The 24,250-nt window shown below is 39.4% G+C and overlaps 1 protein-coding gene across 3 annotated transcripts in view; it reads left to right on the plus strand.

The window, feature by feature from the left end:
- TSPAN9 (tetraspanin 9) overlaps nt 1-24,250 on the plus strand; it is a 171,715-nt gene that overhangs the window by 143,099 nt on the left and 4,366 nt on the right. For all 3 annotated transcript variants that reach the window (XM_032678236.1, XM_032678235.1, XM_032678234.1), the window contains 5 exons: nt 19,172-19,363; nt 21,006-21,080; nt 22,575-22,676; nt 23,254-23,385; nt 23,510-23,593. In XM_032678236.1, the coding sequence (XP_032534127.1) occupies nt 19,172-19,363; nt 21,006-21,080; nt 22,575-22,676; nt 23,254-23,385; nt 23,510-23,593 (585 nt within the window). The remainder of the gene's footprint in view (nt 1-19,171; nt 19,364-21,005; nt 21,081-22,574; nt 22,677-23,253; nt 23,386-23,509; nt 23,594-24,250) is intronic.

The following is a 24,250-nucleotide window of genomic DNA, read 5'->3' on the forward strand; positions in this document are numbered from 1 at the left end:
GTACTTGACAGGGAGTGTAAAGAAAACCAAGCCAAGGTTTTTTCAGTGGTGACTGTGATAGCACAGGAGGCAATGGGCAAAAACTGAACATCAGGAAACACTTATTTTACTGTGAGGGTAGCCAAGCACTGGAACAAGTCGCCCAAAGAGGCTGTGGATTCTCTGTTATTGAAGATATTTGATAGCCTCCTGGACATGGTTCTGGGAAACTGATTCTAGGTGTTCCTGTTTGAGCAGTGGGGTTGGTCCAGCTGACCTTCAGAGGTCCCTTCCACCCTCAACTGGTCTGTGATTCTGTGATTCATCTTTGTGCCATTTTGAGTATGTTGTCTGCGCATAATCATAGATAATTCTCAGGTCTAAATATAGTAAATGAGCAGCCTCAGTACAACCCAAGGTCCCTCCAGATGGGCTTTAATGCATAAAGGCTGATGACTTAGCATACCCATGTGGGAAAGGACGTTCCAGGTATACCAGGCCTGAAAGGAAGGCCAGAGAAAAAATTGTGAGAAGTTGAAGGTAACAGACCTCTGACTTTGGAAGTTGCCATTTCTGGACGGCTGAATTTGTGCTATGCAAGTTAATCACCAAAAGCATAGAAGGTTATCTACTGTAAGACATCAAGAATTCAAACTGATGTTGACAGCTCCAGCATCTGTTGTCATGTAGAGCTGTATAAACAAACACATTTCCACATAGTGGGTGTTACGAATTGTCACCTTCCAGAGAATCCACTAGTCCTGTTACATGCACACTGAGGTATCCTGTGGCAGCCAGGAAAGACAAGTAAGCATACATCCTTCACAGCAGTAAACTCAGCTATTTTTTTTAAAAGACTGGCTGTTTTTGGAGACTGTGTATAGCCATGCATTCCCACCGGCTTCATAAGGGAAAGACATCACTCTGAGCGAAAATACACATCAGAGGAAAAACGTTGGTGGTGAGTCCAGGCTTAGAATAAGTTTAGCCTGAAATGGTTTGGGTTTCTCTCAGGAAAAAATGAAAAACTTAATTTTGATGGAGAGTGTTATTTTCTTTGTGTTTTAAACTCAGAAAGATATCCAAATTTGGATTTAGGAGCCTGTAGTTACATTTTACTTTATTTTAGATGACTTAGACTTTTCATGGCTTCACAGGCCTCAGCCATCCACATGGCTTGCATATATCTCTCCTTGTATAAAGCCAGCAAAACCATCTTAGTAACAAGGAACCAGCTTGCTAGAATGACTTTTGATAGCTAGTGTTGAACATTAGTTTAGACATGGAAACAATGGGCCAAAATAAAACACAAAATGGCACCACGAAGAGAAGCATCAAGAAAATCCAGGGACTGAGAGTGCTGCTCAGAAATTGTTCTTAGTGAGAAATGATCCTTTGAGATGGTTCCCTGTGTAAGGTTCATGAATAGTTGTGCAAGTAGCATAACTAAAAATAGGTATGGCTTAGCTCTTGAGGGATTCTGTGCTCGAAGTTTGTAGACACTACAAAAGTGCCATATAAGTAGGAAAAAAAAATTACATGAAAGTACAGTTTGGGTGGTAATAAGATGGAAATGTTAGTTGTATTTCATAGTCTGTGCATTCTGTTTTTGCTTCCAAGCTTTCCCCTGATTTATTCTGGTGCTTTAATTGTTTGCTTTTCCTCATAAGGATGTTTTAATTAGAGAAAGAAGATACCTTGTAGGGTAGAGAAGTGTTATTTTCTAATCTTCCAAATGGGGAATCTTGTATTTCAGAAATAATAGAAGGCTTTTGACTCACTTAAGTCGCAGTACTTACGTACAATAATGCCTTTTTCTCCATTAATGGGTAATTTATATGTAGTATCCAGAACGATGGGAAAAATTAAAAGATGGATGTGAGATTCCAAATGCAATTCATAGCAGTCTGTTTCACACAGGGTCTCATCCCATTTAACTGAACTATATTTTTTTTATTTCTATCTGCATAAGTTGTCTTAGCTGTAGAGGTGGAATACAGATACTTTCAGCACTCCAAATCAGCATGCTTTCTGAAGTGGGACATGTTCAAATTCTAGTTACACACTGATATTATGTTTTGCAATACAGCTTTGCAATTTTATGTCACAATTTTATTTTAAGGCAACAATACTTGTCTATGTGAATGGTCTCTGTCTCTGCTTGTGGGCTGTATAGGATGCTATCACCTACTTTGTGCTTAGCTACCTCCATGTGGTGTGAGTCTTTTTCTGAAGGTGCACATATTTATACAGGCAGCCCAAGATGATGAGATTTTAACTGAAGCGCCTTAGGAAATACATAAAATTTGTATGTATGGAGAAATTCTTACTGTTTTGCCAACAGTAGGGACTTGAATTGAGGTCTCCTGTGTAAGTTGCTGAATCTTTCCATGCAGTGGAATGAGTCTTCTTCAAGAGGTTTGTTTATATCTTAGGGTTTGGTCCTTGAGTCAGCTCCCACTTAGAGGCAATACTGCCCTAAATTTAGATGTTAATCTTCAGGGTAATGAAGCTTTTTGCTGAGAAATAATCTGAAAATATATGTATTTCTCTTCATCATGGATATAATTTTTGTAACCAAGTAGTTCCATTTGAGTTTCATTATTAGAATATGAAAATGTGAAGACATATTTATCATTAGCAGTCGTGAGTCTAGTCAATGCCATAGCTACAGAATATATTCGAAGCTTGACAACTTGGGCAGCTGACTTTGGTAAAAATTGAAGTAATGTAACATTGCAGTTGTGCTTGTAGATGTAAAGAATAGCTATAGTTAGTCTCATATTAGGTTCTTATAAGTTAATTTTTTTCATAACAAAGTTAGATGAGATACCAAGAAGAGTGATAAATCCTTTATTTGGAATAAATTTATTTAAAATAGGGTTCATAAGTCATTGTCTATGACTATGTTTTGTTGGTTTTCTTCTCAGTGGTTAACCATTAACTATTTCTGACACCAGAATAAGTGTATCAGGTAGCTTGGTCTCAGTAACAGGCAAGTCAAAGAGAGTATGGCCTGGAGTTACTGAAAGAGAAGCCTACTCTGTACCTAAGATGTTTTGTTTCTTGATAAATTACTTACCAGTGACTTGCAGAAATTAGAGGAAAAAAGTGCTCAGGGGCAGTTAACTTGTGAGTAAAGAATTAGAGGTAGGGAAATGGAGGTATTTTTAGGCCATACTTGAGGGATTTAGTTAATACCATCTGTTAAGTTTTTTAGTCAAGCATGTTTGCAAACCCCAAATAAACAGCACCTGGTATAAGAAAAAATCAAACCTAGCACATTTACTTTTTGAAATGACCTTTGAGGCTAACTTTCACTGTATATCATGACTAGCTCTAAGTGGCTGTCTATTTTGGATATCTGCATAATGCAATGGATGAAATTCCATTAACAGTCTTACGTTTTTTCAGCAGAACGTAATTTACATTTTAATGAATTCTGCAGGGACAGAAATAAAACTGAAGATGTGACTGGATAGGGGATACACACCCTGCTTCCCTTAGAGCAAGCCTGTAGAATGAATTCCAGCTTTACTAGGTGCCAGAGAATCCACACGAGCAAATTATTTTACATGCCCTCTAAGAGGGCAAGCATTAACAGAGGTTAGTTCACATGGAATCAGAAAGCCAAGATTCCAATCATGAGTCACAAATCTATGGGAATCCAGGTTTCATTATGTCTCCTGTGGCAAAGTTGTTTGCTTTTTTTAGGCCCCAGTCAAGTGAGTATGAGTTGTTGAGGACATATTTCCCTCCTGTAAGCTAAAATAAGTAAATCATTCTGAAGAACTGCTGGATTTTTTTGCATGTGGAACGACTCACGCATAGGAAATATACTGATTCAGTGTTGGCATGGAATACTTGAACCCTTAAAAGTAGTCTCACTGCATCATACCCAGATGTAGCTTGTGGGCAGAGATTTTTGTTCCTTACAGAATTTGAATCCATTTTTTTTCTGTGTGCATATGATGCAGTTAGATAATGATTTTCTCAAACAGTGAAGCTGCTGCTAGTATCAATGTGTTGTTACCAGTACTTGAGCCTTTTAAGAAGTAGAAGACAGGGTTTTGCATTTTACCTTTCATTTCTGATATTTGGTACATTTATTTTGGCTTTCACATATGTGAATGTGGCAGAGCAGAGATAAGACACTGAAAGATGTCTTGCATGATGTTGTGGCCAACAGCTTTTTTTTTTATCTTATTCTGAAACATTTTGTAATTAAGTGTGTCTTTTGCTATCTTCATTGATTGCTGAAATGGTATTTTAAACTGCAGTCAGCTATGAAAGTGTTTTTAGGTAAAAGCACAAAGTAAACCAAAATAATTTTGAGTGCAAACCCATACTCTAGTGAGTATCAGTCAGTACAGTTTGTAACTCTTGTCAACACAAAAGTTAGGGGAAATTGTTTTATGCTACTGCCACTCATCCGGCAATCACCTTCTCTGTTGATGGCTGAATTTTGACTTGCAAAATAAAATGCACTTACTCCTATCAGTATGGCTGGTGTAAAAGCTCTGTTACTGTTCTGATCTGTGCAGAAGTGAATACAAACAAATCTGTCAGACAGTGGGATGGAACTGTCTTCTATAGTCCCAGTACTTCCCAACTGTGACCCCTGTAGTCTTGACAGCATGTTCAAATGTAATGCTGTCAGAACAGCAGCTTTTGCCTTTAATGAGCTTGTGTGGTGGATAGAGAGGCTCAGTGAAAGGGAAGGAAGGGTGAGGCAACAGCAGTCTCACTTAGTCTTCCTCACTTCTGGTAGTATGTTTTCTGAACCTAATCCAGCCCCAAAAATGAGAACATATGGGAAGTCTGTGGAGAACCTGCAGAAACCAAATGATTTTTTGTATTAGAGTGGGAATTGAGACCTGTAACTTTACTTTACAGATTGTAGAGCAAGTTATTTTTATTTAAGATATTTCTTAGATATTTTTGAGAATGTAAATTACTGTTAGAATCTAGAATTTTCCAGTACATTTATATCCATTGCATTTGTGTTTTGGAAGACTAAAGTGCAACTGGACTCCAGTGGGAAGTACTTTTCTCTGCTTCACAACATGTTCATTTAGATTGTAGAGGCACAGAAAACACACAATGTCTGCCACCTGAAATATTTCATCCACTGGTTGTGTTAGCAGATTGAACATCTGGTAGGGAAAGGACAATTTAAACCACAGGTAAGCCCGACACTCCTTGCACTTTTCCCTATGTATCAGGGACATCAGGTGTCATTGTTAGATGTACTGCTTGCAGAGTGCCCTCATGTTAATATTTGAAGTTTTAACTTTTATTACTTGTGAATCCTTGTGGATTTATCTTCACTAACCCAATTTCCTCTCAGTCTGGCATGTGGAAAAAAAGAGATACATGAGCTTATCTTCTGCTTCTCATATGGCCTTGTTTGTCCTGTTGTAGTCACTTTCTCTCACCTTTTCTAGGACTGCTCCTTTTAGATTTACCTCCTAATTCATTTGAAATCACTGCATCACAAACTGTGCTGTGTCTTTTAGTAGCAGTGCCTGTCTGAAGACTAAATATGTACATATCATGAATACTCATTTGTTTGATACAGTAATTGCCAGAGCTATTAATCATTGCTGATATTTACAGTTGGTTGCCAGACATTCTTTTGTCCCAGTTTCATTTTCCAGTGCTTCAGATACCAGGATAACATCACAGCTCCTATCTGGCAACAGTGACTTCTTTCCTCCCTTTTCTGATAGCAAGATTGTTTTGTCATGGTATATGAAAAAAATACCATAATGGTGATGAAACAGCCCCAGGTCTTTCTCACCCTGATGGTAGCTGGACCATGGAAGTTAATCAACACTGAGCAGGATCAGACGTGACCTCAGTACTCCTTTAACTAAACCATTCTGGCATCTGTTCCTCTGCAGGTTCTTTCTTCTTACAGTGAGTTTGGCATGAAAATATTGTTAAAATATTCTAGATATAAATTGGAGCACATCCTTTTTTTCTTGCTTCCACAATAAGTAGTCCTCAGTCTCCTTTCAGACAAGTCAGTGAAAGCTTTTAAAAGGTGTTTTCATGGAAGCAGTGCGGGACTCAAAGACAGTTTGCAGCATGCATCTGTATTTGTTAAATGGTCTAATGCCACTGTCCTGTGTTTGCTTTGGGATAGCAAAAGTATTTGTCCACCTGTAACTGGCTGAATTTTCTTGTGAATTTTCACCCTTTTCCCTGAGCCAGTGTGATTGCCTGTTTTTCATTTCCTTAAGACAGATCTCTGGATGGAAGGGAAAAGTGAGATTCAGTTAACTAATGAATCATCTGCCTACTCTGCTGCTTATAAATATCCTGACTGTAGCTCATGGCTGCTTTACTACCCCTTTTTATTTATCTGATCTGGCCCCTTTATAATAGCAATCCTTGTTAGTCTCTCTGAAGAGAATCAGGTTCAGCCTTATAGTATTTCCAGCAACCTGCAGGTGAAAGGTTTCACTTGCTTGAGGTTTTTTACATCTTGAAAAGTAATGAGATAGAGATGATTCAGGCAGTGATGGAACACATAAAATATTTTTAATTGAAGACCTCTTGACAGAGTATTTAACAATAAGTAGGAGGTGTTCCCAGTCAACTGGGAGATGTTATTTGCCAGGTAGTAGCTTCAAAATAGAACATATTAATAGAAAGAGGTAGAATAACTTTAACTACTACCAAAGAAATATTAAATCTGCACTGAATTAGTCAGTTTTAATACAATTTCTCTCTGGTAGATCTAATAGAGTTATTGATTTTTTTTTCCTTAATGAATGCTGAGCAAAACTGTTCCTATTATTATCATTGCTATTTCACTATTTATTTATTATTGCTATTTATTATCATTGCTATTCACAAAATTGTACTTCAATACCAAGAAGAGCAGACAGTGCAGAGGACAAAGAACTTGTTCTCCTGCCTTTGTTCCTGTTAGCTGTTGTATTTGAGTATTGGCGTGCTTGTTCTACTGAAAGCTTAAGCAACACAAGGTCACTGGGAACTGGAAACCGTGCTATTATCTGACATAAAGTAAGTAAAACTGAAAGTCAGTTTTACTCCTTAGTTAACAGTGGTGCCAGAAGACGTAATGAATTAAAGAGAGGAGTGAATCCTCTACAGTTTTGTGCTGTTTTAACAACAAATTGACCGAGAGTAGAATGCTTATAGTCCAGAAAGTACAAGGCTTACTTCACACTTATACAGTGATAGGTTTACAAATAACTTCTGTAGGTATATGCTTCACATTGATTCCTCGCACCTTTTCTCAGAAATGCCTCCAACGTCTGAAAGAGAAGGGTACAAGTCAGTTTGCAGAATGTAGTTTAAGCCCCTTTTGAGCAGATGGAGAGCACTATGTGTTTGAGACGCAGTGTTCTTGGTTGTAGCCTGTAGTACATCTTCAAGAGAGTATCTTAGATCATGGTAACTTCTTTGGGGCTGTACAGGTCCTCAGTCCTTTTAGACAAATTTGGGTGAGGATTGCTGACTGTTGACCAACCACAAGTCCTTTGAACATCTGATTATTTTTTTGATTTTTTTTTTGTTACTGCTGCATTTATTTGGTATTAAGAGATATAGCAGAATTAAGCAGCTGTGGTTAAAATAAACAAAGAGGATAAAGTGGCTTCAGGAGAATTGGATCAGGAAAAAAGAGACAGATTAACAACATGTGACCAACAGAGGTGCCTAAATTTCATAAAGTTATGCCAGTGGATGCTAAACATTGTAAATGTTTTTTTGATGGTAGACTGACCAGAATTTAACTGTGTTCCTTGTTGGGCATAAAGTGTCCATGCATAAGTAGTAGGGGCTTCCATCTCAGAACAAAGTACTGCAGATGCATGCCCCTGCATTTGTGCAAATATATAACATATGAATTTACCATATAGTTTTAAACAGCCATACAGTTCTATTTTCAAAAGGCTTTAGTGTAGTTGCCCAAAAATTAGAGCACTGAGGGGACTCAACTGATAATGATTACATTTGTTTTTCTCTCTACTAACAATGGAATAAAATATGATTTCCTGCCTTGTCTGATACATTTTTCTTGTGGCTTTTGTATACTGGAATTTGGACTGTGATTTAGATGTGCTGTTTATTACTCTGGAAACTGTCTTGGTAAAACTGTCTCTTCCTGGTGACATCTATGAAAGTAGTTGAAAGGTCTCCTTCCAGTTTTCAAAGCCTTGAGTGTTGGTTTTGAGTCTGTGAATCAAATGGTTTTGGAAAGAGGTTTTAATAGTGAGGCAATCAAAAACATTTTTACTAGCCAAATCATGGTTGCTAACATGTAAAAATCTTATACTTTGTTATGCTTGCACAGGGATTAAGGATTGTAGTAAAATATTCTCCAAATTTTCCAAGAACTAGAAGAACAAAATTCACTTCTCTTTCTGTTCTGCATGTTTAATGGGATTAAACAGCAACATGCACTTGCTTTTGCTATCAAACTCAGATATAAATGTTTCTATGGAGCAATGAATTCAGGAGATCTTTCTGTTCAGCTGGTTTTCAGATTGCATTTTCATCTCAAGTGAAATTAACTTTATGGAAATACATTGAAAAATAAAATAAAATAAAATCATTTTAAAATCATTGCACATTTCCATTTTGTAATTACTGTTATTACATAGGGAAAAGCCCTAAATTTACGTCTCCTGACATGTAGCTTCAAAAAGTTTTGCACTAAAAGGACAGCATTGTAATTTGCTGCCTGTTTTCAGTTTGAAGTCTGTAGATAGGGTCATTTGCAGGAATTAAACAGAGACTGAGTTTAATCCCCAAATTTTGCGTTTCAGAAAGATATCTTTTCAGTTATGTGTGTTTAGGAAACAGGGCTTAATGCTCAGAAGTGCTTTGTTAGGCTGATGGATTCTCATTCATTATGATGAATTGCTTAGAGAATTTTTCAGCTCTTATCCCCTTGCTTACTAATGAGAAAAAGGTTTAATGTGAAGATTATGTATAATGCTTTGTTACTATATTTTAGATGAGCTATTATTGTCAGTCTGTTATCAAGGACAGCATAACTGCACATTCTAATGTATGCATAAGGTTAGTGTTTCTGTAGGAACCACAAGTCCTTTATGGGCTTTATGAATTACATAGCCTTCACAAATTACATAGCCTTATGAATTAAATGTTAAATATCCTTCCAATCAAGTTTCCACTGTGGAGTGACTGCATAATTCCTTCTTCTATATTAATTATTCTCTGGATTTTATATATGTTGTCTTTGACATTTTGAACTCTCTGTGGTCTTTGATGTTTTTCCATCCAGCAGATGAGTAACTGGGGTCCTGCCAGTCCTTCTGATCTCAGGAGTCTCAGTATTTGATCTATAATTTTTAATTTTTTTTTTGTTTTTTTCTAATACTGTTTCCAAGTTCTGCCTCCATTCTCCTTCCTGCCCTCTGAGTTTAACTGCCACTTAGACTGTAGTGCACATTCTAATCCTTCTTCATAAATCATCTCTGAATCCTCTTCAAATGTTCAGTCTTCTTTCTTGCCAACTGCACTTTGGGCACTGTGTCTTATATACAAAAAAATTATAGTGCTGACATTGGCACAACTAAATTTGACCTTTCACAGCTTCAGGCAGAGACAGTTTTGTTGTTTTTTTGCTTTGTTGCCTTTCTGCATGCCCCTCAAAATAGCTGTGAAGTTTTGGAAGAAGAAATACTGCAGTCCAAAGCAATGTCTCATTAGCTTTGACACTTTGCTTCTTTATATCAACTTTTCCCAAAACATCTTGCAGAAAGCCTGTGTTTTGGAATATAATTCTGCAGGTGTATGTTTCCTTTAAATAAATCCTTTCTTTCCTTTCTATTGCTACTTTTCTCCACGCTTTTGTTTTAAATACTGACAATTTATCGTCTTGAATTTCATGAACAAGATGTTTACCCCCTCATAATTAATGACAATCATTAGCAAATCAGTGCTGTGCTTGTGTTGGACACAGCCTTGAATAATGGAGGGGGCTTATTCCTTACCTGTTCAGGCAGACACTGGGTACTGGGCTAAAAAAAAGAGGGGGTATGTGTGCATAGTGGAGAATAGAGCTGCAATATAGTTATTAATTGATATCTGAGAGCTTATCTCCTGGGGATAAGCTGTTCAGATCATCTAGTCTGCCACCCCTTGCTCAAGCAGAGTTGGCTAGAACAGGTTACCCTGTACAGTGTGTAGTCAGGTTTTGAATATCTCCACAAGTGGAGGCTCCGCAACCTTTCTAAAGTTGAATTAAATCACATCAGCAGCTCTCCCCTCATCCACCGAGCTAGTCACCTCATTGTAGAAGGCTATTGGGTTCCTTAGGCATGATTTCTCCTTTGTAAATCCATGGGGACTACTACATATCACCTTCTTGTCCCTCATGTATTTGGAAATGGTTGCTCCATTATTTTCCCAAGAATTTAGGTGAGACTGACTGGCATATGGTTCCCTAGATCTTCCTTCTTTAAGATAGGAGTGACATTTTTCTCTTTCAATCTTTTCAGTAACCACTCCCAATTGCCATGACATAACAAAAGTAAGCGAGAGTGGCCTTGCAGTGACATCAGCTGTGAGAAATTCCATCAACACGGAGAAGCACAGATGATAGCCCTTACACAAGTTACAGTGCCATGCTTTAGCCTGCAGTGCTGTTTCGAAGATGGCATCTTTGCTGATGTTATTTCAGCTGTGCGGTTTCCATCAGCCCCAGCTCCCACTTCCCTTAAAGTTCTGGGGGCCTCCCCAGCTGTACAGTGAAGTTAAAGCTGGTGTTTTGTGGGGAGATGCAGAGGCCTCTCAGTCCCACTTGAAGTACTGGGCTCTTTTCCTGTGGCAGGCTTTGGACTGGGGCACCTTGGTGACTTCCTAGGAGGGGTCTGCAACCCTTGGACATCTTTCAACTTGTCTATGTCCATCATCCTTCTGGTGCCCTTCTACCTTCTTGAAGTCTTACCCCAGCTCAGACTGCTTGTTCTGCAGTCTGCTGAAGTAGGGGTTCCCAACACAGCCTTTAACTTTTGTTTACATTTAACCTTGAATTATTTATTCCATTAGCTCTCATTAAAGAATGTTTTATGCATTTTATAACTGTTTTCAGCCAATCACAGAGTGGTGATATTAACAAAATGGCACCTCCCTGCCATAAAAGGGCAATGCCCTGTCAAAACAGTGGCCAAACCGAAGTAATGTTTCCTGTGTATGTATGTAGGCATACATATGACTCATAACTTTACTGACTCCTTGTCATCCATCCCAAGGCAGAGTGCTGTGCACTTCCACTGCTCTCTCACATAAGGTGCAGTGTCCCCTCCTTGTCTTCCCAGCCTGATCTGCCTAAAGAGTCTATTTTTATCCATCACAGCACTCCAGTTATGTGAGTTATCCACTATCTCTGTTATAGCCTTGTAACTGTACTCAGATGCATGGTTCCTCCTTGTTGTTCACTGTGTTGTGTGTGCTGGTGTACAGACATTGGAGAGAGACAAGTGTGCTGATTCTCCAGTGAGGGCAAGACAGCTCTCCCTCTAAGGTTTCCAAAGGTAATAGATTTTATGTGTTCATTAGAAATGACATGGTTGTTGAATTTTTCACAAATGAGGAAGAACATAGTAACTGAGGAAATTATAAAATCACAGAAATGTTCCTTGACAGGAATTTCTGCAAGTCATACCAAGTGGTACTGTTGCTAGTGCTAGGTCAGGTCAACCATGACTGCTTCTAGCAAAGCGTTGCAAACCTCTGGGACTGGAGATTTTGACACCTCCTTGGTAACTTCCAGTGCTGTACTAATTTCTCAGTGACAGTTTCTCCTAATGTGCAACATGAAGTATCCAAGTTGCCCTTCAAGTAAATAAAGAGGTTAAGCTGTTCTTGACAAACCAAGCAAACCCAAATATTACAGCTTTCTTTTACAAAACATGTCCTTTATTGAAGACTCCAGTGTGACCAGGGAAGAGCATCCAAGCCAAAGCTTAAGGCTTCTGCCTGCAAATTTATACATTCCAAAACCACAGATTGATAAAAGTGTCTGAATTTAATGCTCCTCAGGGTAGCTCTCCCTCTGCTAGTCCCACAAAAGATCACAGTCTCTGATAACCTCATTTCAGTTTTTCAGGACCATCCCAGGAGTACTTCTGGGGGAATGACTCTAAGAAGAGGATAACTGCTTTCTCTGGCAGATGAATTAAGGACATTCAGCATTTGCACAGATTCCAATTCTGTAGCTTCTATTATTCCCAGGCTGTCATTACAGGTGTTACAGCACTAGACTCAAAGAAGAAATCAAAATGATTCCCTTGTCTTCCATCAAAGTCCAGTTCATAGGAATCCTGTAGAGGAATTTAAATTTGCTATATTGTTATGGCAGTAGCACTAAGTATATTCACCTAATTCCATACTCCATTCTCATTTCCTAGTTTGTGGCTGAAGAACTTCTCAGATTTTGATGTTCTTGCTATATTTTGGATCATCCGTAGAAGATGATCTTGCTTTGCAAGAAACCTCTGAGATTGTCAGCTGTTAAACCCCAGTTTTGATTAATCCTGTGGATTATCTAGCCAGTGTGGTAAAATTTATCTGGTTTTACCTGAAAATCTCCTTTAAGCACCAGCCCTTTCCAGAGATGGATTAACCACCCAAATCCAGAGATTGCGATTGGCATCCAAAAACTTAATTTGCAGAAAGCATATCTCTGGTTTGGAATGTGTTTTGAAGTGGTAGAAACCATGTAGTTCTCATCTCTGCTCTTCTCAGAACGGTTATTCTGATCTGTAACTCAGAGAAGGATACTGCAAAAGCAAAAGGTGAGCACCTCTGCCTGACGGGAAATGGATGGAATGACTCTGCTGAGCTTTGAGTCCTCTTTCCTCTTTAAGTCACCCCCTCACACACCCTTTGATTAATATTCTGGTCTCAACAGAGCAGTTAATGCATTGTGATAGTTTGAAAAATCCCATTAATTCTGGTGACAATATGTCTGGACAACAAAGTTAATGTCTTCCAAAACTGAGGTTAGTTAATGTGCATTGAAATAAGACCAGAGATCGCTATGTCTTTTGAGACAGGATGGTGGTTTTTTGAATGGTATCTCTTACTGGTTTGAATCTCTATACCAGGCTGCTTCCAAATGAAAGCACCAGATCCAAAATGCACAGAAGATGTGAACTCTTCCTTCTGATCTGAAGAGTCTTTGCATCAGGTTTTCAGTTGCTAAAGAAAATGATAATCCATCTTTATATCTCATGGAAGTTTTCTTTAAAAATTCTTTCATGGTGCGAAAGAACAGCCTTTCAAACTGTTTTCCAAGATGTGCTGCTTCTTGATTCCTCAGGAAACCTGTGAGGTCATTAAGATACCATAAATGAAGGAGAGGGGAAAATACTAACAAAACAAACAAACCAAAACCCATGATCAAAATAAGACGACTTTACTGCTTCATAAGGACCACTGTCTTCCTTATCTCATCTGCACATTGACTGGTCTAAGAGTCAGTTGGAGAAAAGGTGGAAAATCTTTCTATCTTGAAAAGAAGAGCTAAGATAGGTAACCTTTATCTCGTAGAACTTACCAAACAGAAGGAAAATATTACTGGCAGCTTTTCCAAAGCGTTGCTGACACCAGCAGAAGGGAGGGTTTGAAGAGCCACCCTGACACTGAAAAGCCTTTCTGTGCTAGGCTTTGGTGGTGCATTCTGCTTGTCCATGTGGCTTTTTCATTCTTGTCCTTTTGGTGCAGGTCATCTTTCTGTTAACTTTTTGTTTAAATAAAGGCCTATTAAAGCCTAATTCTGAGTGTCTTTCTGTCACTGCAGTTGTCCTGAAATCAATTCCCAGCACTGACACTTGTTTCTTCAGTCATGATGTTAGTATTTCCTAGTAACAAACCTCCTGTGCTTATTGCCACTTATGGGGGCCATATTTAAGCTGTTCCGTGTATTTTTCATTGTATCATTTTTGCTTCAGGCAAGATTGCCTGTTTTAACACAGCACAGAAGAAGGTGGGGAGCTTTCTGTTATCTGTAACTGGGCCACAGACAGCCCAGGGCATGTTATTCGAAGTGGAGTACAGAGACACACGCTGCTTCTTTTTGTCCCTTGTGGTTGTCTCTCAGTGTTTGGTTTCTAAATGTCTCTGTTCTATTCCAAGTGCATTAAGAGCTCTCCTGGTGTTTAAGCAGCACTAGGAAGTCTGATGTCAAGAATAAATCTTCCCTCCGCTTTTTCTCTCTCATACTTGGTTGTGCAGCTTTTCCATCACTCATTTTGTGCATGGCATGGAATGATGGCAAAAGTCAACAAGAATATGGCCTCATCCCTTTTCCTGATGCTGTTCAATGACTTCAAGAGCAAGTCTATCAATATAATTCTATTAATAAACCTTACCAGAATGACATTTCCTACCCCTTCTTTACCCTACCTTGTTTGCTGCTTGGTAGTTTTGCTGGATTCTGCATTCATTATCTTACTCTGAGAAGCAGGAAATGTCATTATTTATGTATATGCTAAGAAACTACAAATGCTATTACCAATACATAAAATCATCTAACCCTTAGTGACAATTGTGACCACAATGCTTGATTCTTGTAATAACCTATGGCATAATTGATCAATTTACTTCTCAGTTATGTGAAGCAAAATGTACTAAAAATGCTTGCTAGTAGTCCCCTTGTTCCTATTATTGGAAAAGACTGAAGAGACAGGCTGTTTGGTTTTTATACTGACCTCTGGAGTTCTGAATGTTTCATTCACATCCTGTCTAGTAATAGTTCCCAGGCTAGATAATCCTGTGCACAATCTCCTTCTGTACAATATGTCAGCCTTGGCATACCTCTGACCATCTGTGTTGCCCTTTCCTAGGTCTTATAAATTCTTCCTATATCTTCTTTTTGATAATGCAACTAAACCTGGATATGGTGCTGTATTGTGAAAGTTTGTATTGTATTAGTTCATGCAATGCTCAAAAATGTAGAATAAAATAAAAGAGCCCGTTTCCCACTCTGATTATAGCATTTGTCAGGGAAAGACTTGTTTTAGGGTTTCTCTCTCTCTGGGTTTATCTGGACTTCTCATTTCTCTTGAAGCATTTGAGATTCTTATTGTTTCCTAGAGTGTCGTAATTTTTCTGGGCACAGTGATGATGACAGATAGATGTTGATGTATTGAAAAGAATTCAGATTTTGATCAGTGAAATCGCAAAGCGTGGGAGAACCTGTGAGGAAAGTTGGTGTTCCTTTTGTTTGCTTTTAAGCTCAAAATATATGTACCATAGCTTGGCTAAATTACTCGGTAAGTAAAAGTGACTGACTTTATTATAGTGTTCTGTGGTGACATAAACACCAGGGGAAGGAGAGATTTGAGGGTTGCCTGGAGGATGATGATTTCTAATCATGAGAGGGAAGCAAGCCAACATTTTTTGAGAAGAAAAATCTAGTGAAATTTATTATGCTGTTGAACCATTTCTCTAGGAAAAGAATGTCAGTGCCATCACTCTCACACAATTAAATATCAAGCAGCATATATTATTTCATTATATGGTGAGAAAGGAATTAATAAGATGACTTGATATATTTTTTCTCCTTTCACTCTCCAAGATTCAGTTGTTCCAAATAGAAAGAGGTGGATCCTGTGAGAATAAAAACCTGTCAGAGCATTTTTTATAGTGTTCATGTAGTATAAAAAATGAGAATGGTATAGAATAAACTGTCAGGGAAAGGTAGTTTATTGCTAGAATGCTAGCTAGCTTTAGTTGGTATGGTGTATGCAATTAAGTCCCATGTCAGTGGAATTATTTGGGATTTTTTTAAAAAGTAAGAGTGAAAAAAGCATTTGTCATGGGACCTGAGGTTTAAAGCATAAATTTTAGCATCAACAGTACTGCTACTCTGTAGAAAGACAGAGAAAAAACAGAGAAGAAAGCACAAAAATCAAGGAGCTGTGGAGAGGAGAAATACTAAATTTGTCTTAAACTTTTAGAGCTATTTGGTATGGGATGCCCCCTTGTGGAAGTTTTTAGGATTCCATGTCTTTTATTAAATCTCTTGCAAGTCTTTGTAGATAATCCTGCTTGCATATATCAGCCTTCGTTTTTAATAGCCCCTCCATCACCTGATTTTTTATGTAATCTGAACTTTCAGTGTAACTTAAGGGTGGAGAAATCTTACTTTGGGAGGTAAAAAGTCTATGAAAAGGAGAATTTAGCTTAGAAACCAGGCGTGGTGAGAACATGATCAGCACAGATGCTGTGGTGTAGTTGTAGTACTGCACTAAATAAGTGGTTTCACAAAGCTCTGGATGATACTGTAATCACATTGTGTGCTTTGGCATGCTACCCAATCACTACAGAAGTTGGAAAGGAAAGTTGTCTTCCGTGGGACATTAGAATTGCGGGAAAAAATAACAAATGTCGATATGTCTGCAGCCTCAGCTGATGTACCAATTCATTTTGCATTGTAAAAGACTGTCCTCCCACCATGTTCATATGTCTGGCATTCACGTTTCATCCCCACAGTGGTCTGCCTAGGGACAGCACCAGACCTTTGTTGCAAACATTTCACATCAAGTATTGAAGACTTCTTCTTCTTAATAAGGCATTGTGGAAAGGTGAAGGTGCAGGTGACTGGTCTTCTGCCCAAAAGCAAAGAGTTTTGCTCCTGAGTTTACCAAAATACTGATGTGGCTACCACAAGGAAGTGAAGGTATGATCTGCCCTGTATGGAAGCGTATATAGAAGGTCTCCTGAACTGAGACCCCATCAAAGGCACAGAAGCCATCTGTCTGCCCTGCAGCTTTGATTCTTCTTCTGCTCTTGGTCCTTCTTTTTAGTGTTCATGTCCATCCCATGGAGCACCAGTGGGCCCATCACTTTTCTGATTTCCTACACTTGAAGGTAGCTCTCCCCTCATCTAAGCAATTAGCTGCTTCTGACTTTGTCTAATTAAACATAAATGTGAGCCTTGTAATTTCCTAGCTACCTTTCTCTTCTAGACTCAATCTCAGTCGAGACTGTGCTGCAGAATTTTTTCAAATGTAAAGAGATGCTGGTAGGGGCTTCTTTCTTCTATCTCTGTTGCTACTATCTCATAATTGGCATTAGATCCCAAGGTGTGACTCTTCATGGGCTGATCTTTCTATTGATCACATTTGTCCTTTACTTGCCCTTCCTCTGTAAGCCTTTTGCCCTGATCTTGCTCTTACCACTACCTTGTTTATCTGCAATGATCTATTGCTTTTGGCCTGATGATTCCAGAACTCACTGCACTCTTTCAAAACACTTGAGCTAGGACTGTGATTTCTGAGCCTAATAGAGTCTGAAAGTCCAAGGAATACATTTGTGAATGACCTTTAAAGTCTGAATTCAGGTTCTGAAGGAAAGTTACACTGAACAATTTCAGACTTTGGTAGAAACTTCTCTGGAAACCTTTCAAGTCTCATCCATGGGGTATTATGAAGTCATTGATTGAAGTGCCATCAGCTAATGGCAATGGCAGCCCTGGAAGCTTAGAAGTGCCATTTAATATCTTAAATGAATGTTGTGTGGTGAGAGCTGCTTCTGACCTCCTGAACCTTTAAGGTCTCAGCCTAAGCAACTGCCTGCAGTTCTCATCTAACGGCGAAAACAGCTGAGCCATAGAGTAGATTCCTGAGTGGGCTTGAGGCACCAAAACTGCAACAGTTCAAGGACAGAGTAGATGAAATTTAAAGCAGGAGCAATAGGGTGGCTGGTTCCACAAACTGCAGATAGTTTAAACCTGTAGCAATATCTATTGGGTCTTGCAGCAGAATACAATCAGGAGGCTTCTATTTAGTATCACCCCCCCCCCCCCAGCTTTTTACTACTCTTAAGTTCACATTGACCTTGCTGACATACCATGGAAGGCAATGTGAAATCAATTCAAAACTATTAATCGGAGAGGACAGATTTGAGGGAAGAGATGAAAGTCCTGTAGCCCTCCCCTACCACGTGTGTGTGTGTATGTTTGGTATCAGTCTTTGCACAGGGATAGTAGGTGTTTGACTTTTTTCTGCTACACACACTCATATTGCAGCTGCATGCAGGTCTGTTATAGGAAACAGATGTGGTGACATTTATCCTCACCCCGTGATGCAAAGCTCCCCAACTCACTCTGAAGAATTACTGTGTGTTGAGTTTCGGAAGCAGAGGTGCTTCCCAGTCTCCTTACAAGAATGCTGAAAATTTCCTGTTATTCAATGCATGTTCTTGTGAGCTTTAGACACTTGTGCGGTTTTCCTCTAGATTGCTAAACTAAAGCTTAAGTGCAAAGGGATGTGGAAATTACCACCAACACAATATAGTTACTCTCCATCTCTCATTCTCTTTTTCTGCCTACACAACACTATATTTTTGTGCTTGGTACATTGAGAGATGCTTTACTCTGCCTTCCTTGGGAATGCCTGTGAGCTTCTTGCATAAGGACTACTCCTGGTCCCAATTTTTCGCTGAACTGATGAATCTCCCTAGATGCAAAGCAGTTTCAAAAGTTTCAAGTAAACTAGGAAGAGCTAGTACTAAAAGATGGCCAGCTTAAGGCCCCCTGTAATGCAATACTTGGCCCTTGTTCTGAAGACCTGCCTCATGACTTAAGATGGGAAACCTTATTTCCTTAACCATACTGTTAAAAGTGAGAAACAAAGTGAAGTTGATTTTATGGTTTTTAGCAGCTATGCATTTCCTTCAGGTTCTTTCACTGATGGAGAGTAGCAAAAGTTGAACTTCCTGTAGAAAATGAACGTAGAAATCTGATTTTTGTGGCGTTGAACACAGGCAAACAACACTAAAACTATGAAAACTCATACTAAAACCCAATATGGCTACTGGGACTGGGCATTTTATGACAAATATTTATTGAAATGATGCTATTGATTAAAATTGCATTGGGTTTTGCTGTTGGGAGATCAATGAATAGCTCTAGTTTCATGTGCTAAGTCTTTAAAAAGAGAATTCTGCCATCCAGTGGCTTTTAAATAGAATTATAAGTATAGGTGACATGACCAAGTCTAAGTAAGAACATTTAATTTCATTTTGTTTCTGCACCAAGCCAGTGAAAGCATTACTGCAGAACACTTATCTGAGAATTTACCTGTGAAATTCTTTCTTTTCAGAGTTGCTGAGAAAGGAGAGAGTGACAATTTTTTTTAATGCTTACACCTTTCTTTTGTTTCTCTCTTTGCAGTTATGTGGCTGTGGTCTGCTGGGTGTGGGCATCTGGCTGTCAGTGTCGCAAGGAAACTTCGCCACATTTTCTCCTAGCTTTCCATCACTTTCAGCTGCCAACCTAGTCATTGCCATTGGCACAGTGATCATGGTGACCGGCTTTCTGGGCTGTCTAGGTGCTATCAAGGAAAACAAGTGCCTCCTGTTGAGCGTAAGATATCAATGCTCCTTTTCACTGAGGAAGTGATTGTTGCTTTGTTATTATTTTGTTTGAATGATCACTGCAAAATAGCCTTGTGACTCACTGTAATATTGCCCTTGGCTTTCAACCCTCTGTATGCTTGCAGTATGACTTCCCACAGCTTTGATGGTATATTAGCAAATGTATCCTTGTCACTATGTGCCCTAATGTATTAGATAGCACAGAAAATTACTATCAGCTACCTCTAGTTAAACATGAACTGTAGGATCAACCTGGATAGCCCTTCTAGAAATGCCTGTTGGAAAGATGGACTGAAAAAATCATAAGCACAGAGGGGCTCAAAGCCTCTCACTGCTATTTTCTACACTGCCCTTACCTAAGGGCAGAGGGTGGTGGAAACCATTTGACCGAAAGTTAAGAAGTCCAGGTCTCTGCCAGGCCTTATCAATTAAAAAAAAAAAAAGAAAAAGTCTGATCCTTGCCAGTTGCTGTTCAGCACTGAAGCACAGAGGTTTGGATCCCCTCTCAGAACACACAGTGTGGACCACTCCTCTTGCATAAACCCAGGAGGGCTCATCATGCTTCTCCCCACCCCAAGGAGAGAGGTAATGTGGCAGAAGGTGAGAGGAGGGCTTTCAAGCAGACAGCTTCCCATTCAGTCACACCTTATGAATACAGATGCTGTGACATTCAGAAGCAAGCTTTCCTTGTGCAAAAGTCTCCCTTATAGGATGTTGGGGAACAGCTGGGCAGCATTCCTTAAACCACCTCAGAGAGTTAAACTGGAGGGAAAATGTGCACCTGGTTTTTGCTGTCTGATTTCTTGGATTGTATGTTGTACAGCTAGGAGTGCAAAGAGAGAATAGTAATGAGGTCCATGTCATTCATCCACAAAATGCAACACCAAACACCAGCTTTTTTTTTTTTTTTCAAGAGTATTTATATTCTTACAAGGTTCTGCAAAAGTCTGTTTATACTACCATGACTATCACGAGTTTCCAACTGTGCTACATACTGCTTCTCCCCGTGTTTGGGCAGCTGGTGCCATGCCTATCTGACAGTCTGCTAGGGCATAAAGGCATGGGTAAAAAAAAGCATAGTGGGCATGAAAAGTAGTGAGAAACTACTAGAAGTCACACTTGGGATGCCCCTGCAGAGAGACATTTCAGATACAGAGAGCTGGGAATGAAAGGCCTGAGTAATAATATAGTGACGACTCCACAGTCAGATGTGGTTAAAGCCCACCTGCCAGGGAATCACTGCTGAGGCACATGACATTGATCTTTAAGGTAAGGGGTTTATCGTCTGTCCTGTAGTCTGTATGAAGGAAAGAGGGCTGTGTGCTTGTGACAGCAGTCAAAAGGAGCAAGACAAAAGCATGGCTGAAACCTGCAAACTGGTAGTAGGCCAAAACCTAAGATTTTGAGAATGCTACACCGTGAATTTCCCCACTGATGGTAAGGCCCTCAGAAATTTTAGTGGCAGTATAGTATCAATATGCCTGAATAGTTTGAAAGCAAACTTGCATGGTTCTGGCAGTGCAGGAAAGGTTTAGAGGATAAGGCCCATAGTTTTCATAGTTCCTAGAAGGCCCAGGTTTGCTCTCTGTTTGGCAAGTGTGTATACACTGTCTGTTTTTGCTTTGTTCTAGTTTTTCATCGTTTTGCTGATAATTCTCCTGGCAGAGCTGATATTACTCATTTTGTTCTTTGTTTATATGGACAAGGTAAGCAAATATGCCACATAGATTAATTATGTAAACCAGTTTCAGTTTGTTTTTGTTTGATAAAAGTATGTGGATTCTCCTTGATCTTCACTTTGGTGAAGGTTTCACCTTGAAATCTTGGCTGTTTTCTGTACACTGCTTCTGAAAAGGGGGGAGGAGGAGATGAGGAGAGCAAGCAGAAGAGAAATCCCTGACATAAAACTGTGGTCCAAGGCCTCCCTTTTAATTTTCTTTTAAAATCTTAGATAGCCTTCAACATAGCTGTTTGATATCTGCAAGGAGCTGATCATCTTGTGGACCTGAGCTGTGGGAGGTCCTACTTAAAACCTAGTTAGCTTCTTAGGGTCAACCCTTGGAACAGGATTGGAGGAGAAAAGCATGGGATATTCATAGGTTATTCCAGATGCCACCAGTTGTCACTTGACTGGGCAGTCCCAGAGAGTTTGGCAAGGGTGCAAAATGGATCAGAAGGCAGCTTCTCTTAAAGCTCATCTGTAGGAATCTGCTATCTCATAGAGACCAAGTGAAGCAGGCACAACTGGCTGGCCCCTTGGATCTGTAAAAGTGCCTTGGAAAAGTGCCTGAGGAACTGGAGAACTCTGCTAAACACAGGGCAGAACCTTGCAGTATGAGCATGTCCAGACATTTTAAAACAGCTCCACCAGATCTTTATCTCTTCTCAGGTTGTCATTTTAATGCCTGCTACTTCAGGGAGCTGAGGTGAACTTCTGATTTTGACTGGGATGTCAAAGAGGGATGAAAGAGATCTTATAATATAGTTGACCTTCATGCCAGGACCATAATCCTTTCTCTGCTGCCAGCTCATTAGTGTCAGAGGCAAGGTGCATTCTTACCTGCATCTGGGACTCCGAGCTCAGACTGAAATTTATACAAGAAATGAGACATCTCAGATCTCTCATTGAGCATTCCAACTTTATACTCTAGGAAAAGAAGCACACAGTTGAAAATCATAAATCCGAAAAGTCTGTTCCCACAAGAAGAACAACAATAATGTCTTTTTTCAATTGATTTTGTACTGACTATTTACTATAGCCTGCCTGAACTCAGAACCCATACAAAGATAACTGTTAGAGTTGGAAGGCCAGAACTCTGGCGTTAAAGTAGGCCATAGGTTAAAGGCAGGAGAGGCTGCTGTGGGTTGTTGACAACAGCTATCTCTGGCAAGGTTACAGTAAGCTCAGCAGATTTATGCTGTTGATGTTCAGTTAGTTTGAATCAGATGATGACTACAGGATGGACTCTTGGCAGAGGTCTCCTATCTCAAGAGAATTAATTCAGTATTTTGCAATCTCAGAGAGAGACTAGGCCTTGGCAGGTGCTTAAAAGTCCCACTGACTTGTGAGAGTCTTGAAGCTTTTCTACCTACGTTAAGTTTGTGGTGAGAGAAGAGATAGATGTTCTATATGTGTGTCTATATCATTTGGTCCTTTCCTCTGAATAGCATTGACTTTCTCTATCTTTTACATGGTGCAGGTCAGTGAGAGTGCAAAGAAGGATTTGAAGGAAGGAATGAAGCTATATAATTCAGAAAATAATGTTGGACTGAAAAATGCATGGAATATCATTCAAGCAGAGGTAATATATTTTCTGAATTAAAAACCAATAATTTGTTCATGAAGCCTGCTGCAGTCTGTTAAGTGTGGCCTCCATGCCAAGTCTAAAAGATGGCTAATGCAGGTTTTGGTTTCTGATTTTGCACTCCAGAACATCCAGGGAGTATTGTGAAACCCAAGATCAAAGTGTACTCTGTAAGGTGAAAGATGCTTACCTGTCTCAGATTCTCTGTGCCTATCACAGGCATAGAGATGATCTGAAGGAGCAGAGAGGCAGCAAAACCTGCATAGGTGGAACTGAAGCTTTGGCAGGCTTTTGCTGTTAGCAGTTGAGGGCAGATTACCTTATGTTTTGGTGTTTGGGCTCACGTCTCTGTGACAAGAAGACTAACATACCTTGGACGTGGAACCATTTATTATCTTTGTGTTTTTAAGTATTTGCATTTAGAGGTCAGCGATCACAGAACACTTTAAAACTACAAAAGTGTTGTGGCAACCCTTTGGAAAATACAGAGTGGTTTAGTGGAAGTACAAGTTTGAGGTTGTGTGTGATTCACAAATTGTGCTAGTTAATTTATTAATCCTTTGCTTTTGCACAGATGAAATGCTGTGGTGTGAATGACTTTACGGATTGGTACCCAGTCCTGGGAGAAAACGTTGTTCCAGACCGATGTTGTACAGAAAACTCCCAAGACTGTGGAAGGAATTCTACTGAATTAGTCTGGAAAACGGTAAGGCTCACTTTGCCCAGGTAAGGGCAATCTTAGGTAGGGGTGGGAAGGAACAAAATAGAGGGAATGCACATGAAAGAAAATGTGACCTTGGGGTTTCAATTTTCATCTTTCATCATTTCAGGGATGTTATGAGAGAGTTATGACCTGGTTTGATGAGAATAAGCATGTCCTTGGTTCAATTGGGATGTGCATCCTCATAATGCAGGTAATACTGGTATAATGTTTGTCGTGTGTGATGGCTTTGATTTGCTGTCAGCATTCTTGATTCTGCTGTGTGAAAAGTGATGCTCAACTGCTTGAGTTGGAATATTATTTCAATAATGTCAGATTTGTTTTATGAGTTCATATAAAGGCCATCTGCTCAGAAAGGAAGCAGGTCAGCAGTGAGTCCTGCAAAGAAGACATGCTGCAGTGGGGTTTTGCCTCCACCTGTGTTTTGACTTCAGAGTACTTCTTTGGAGTTCACATATTTAACCATTTGTTATGCTGTCCCTTAGGAACTGGTTGTTTTTCAATTTTGGAAGCAAGTTCTAGAAATTCTCAAAATGAATCAAGTCATGGCCACTCAACTGTGAGTAGGTCAACATGTTTTAAAAAAGAAATGCAGAAGTATCATAATAATCTATTAAGATTTTGAAGTTCCTGTTCTAGGGATGTGGTCACAGCACTAAGCCGACCAGAGTTCAAGAAATATTTGCACAATGTTCTCAGGTACATGGTGTGATTTTTGAGGTTGTCCTGTGCAGGGCCAAGAGCTGGACTCGATGATCCTTGTGGGTCCCTTCCAACTCATGGTATTCTCTGATTCTATCCTATACTTTTGGGAGATGATACCTGGATCTGACATTTTCAGTCACAGTTA

Source organism: Chiroxiphia lanceolata, chromosome 2, assembly GCF_009829145.1.
Source record: "Chiroxiphia lanceolata isolate bChiLan1 chromosome 2, bChiLan1.pri, whole genome shotgun sequence".
Lineage (NCBI taxonomy): Eukaryota > Metazoa > Chordata > Aves > Passeriformes > Pipridae > Chiroxiphia > Chiroxiphia lanceolata.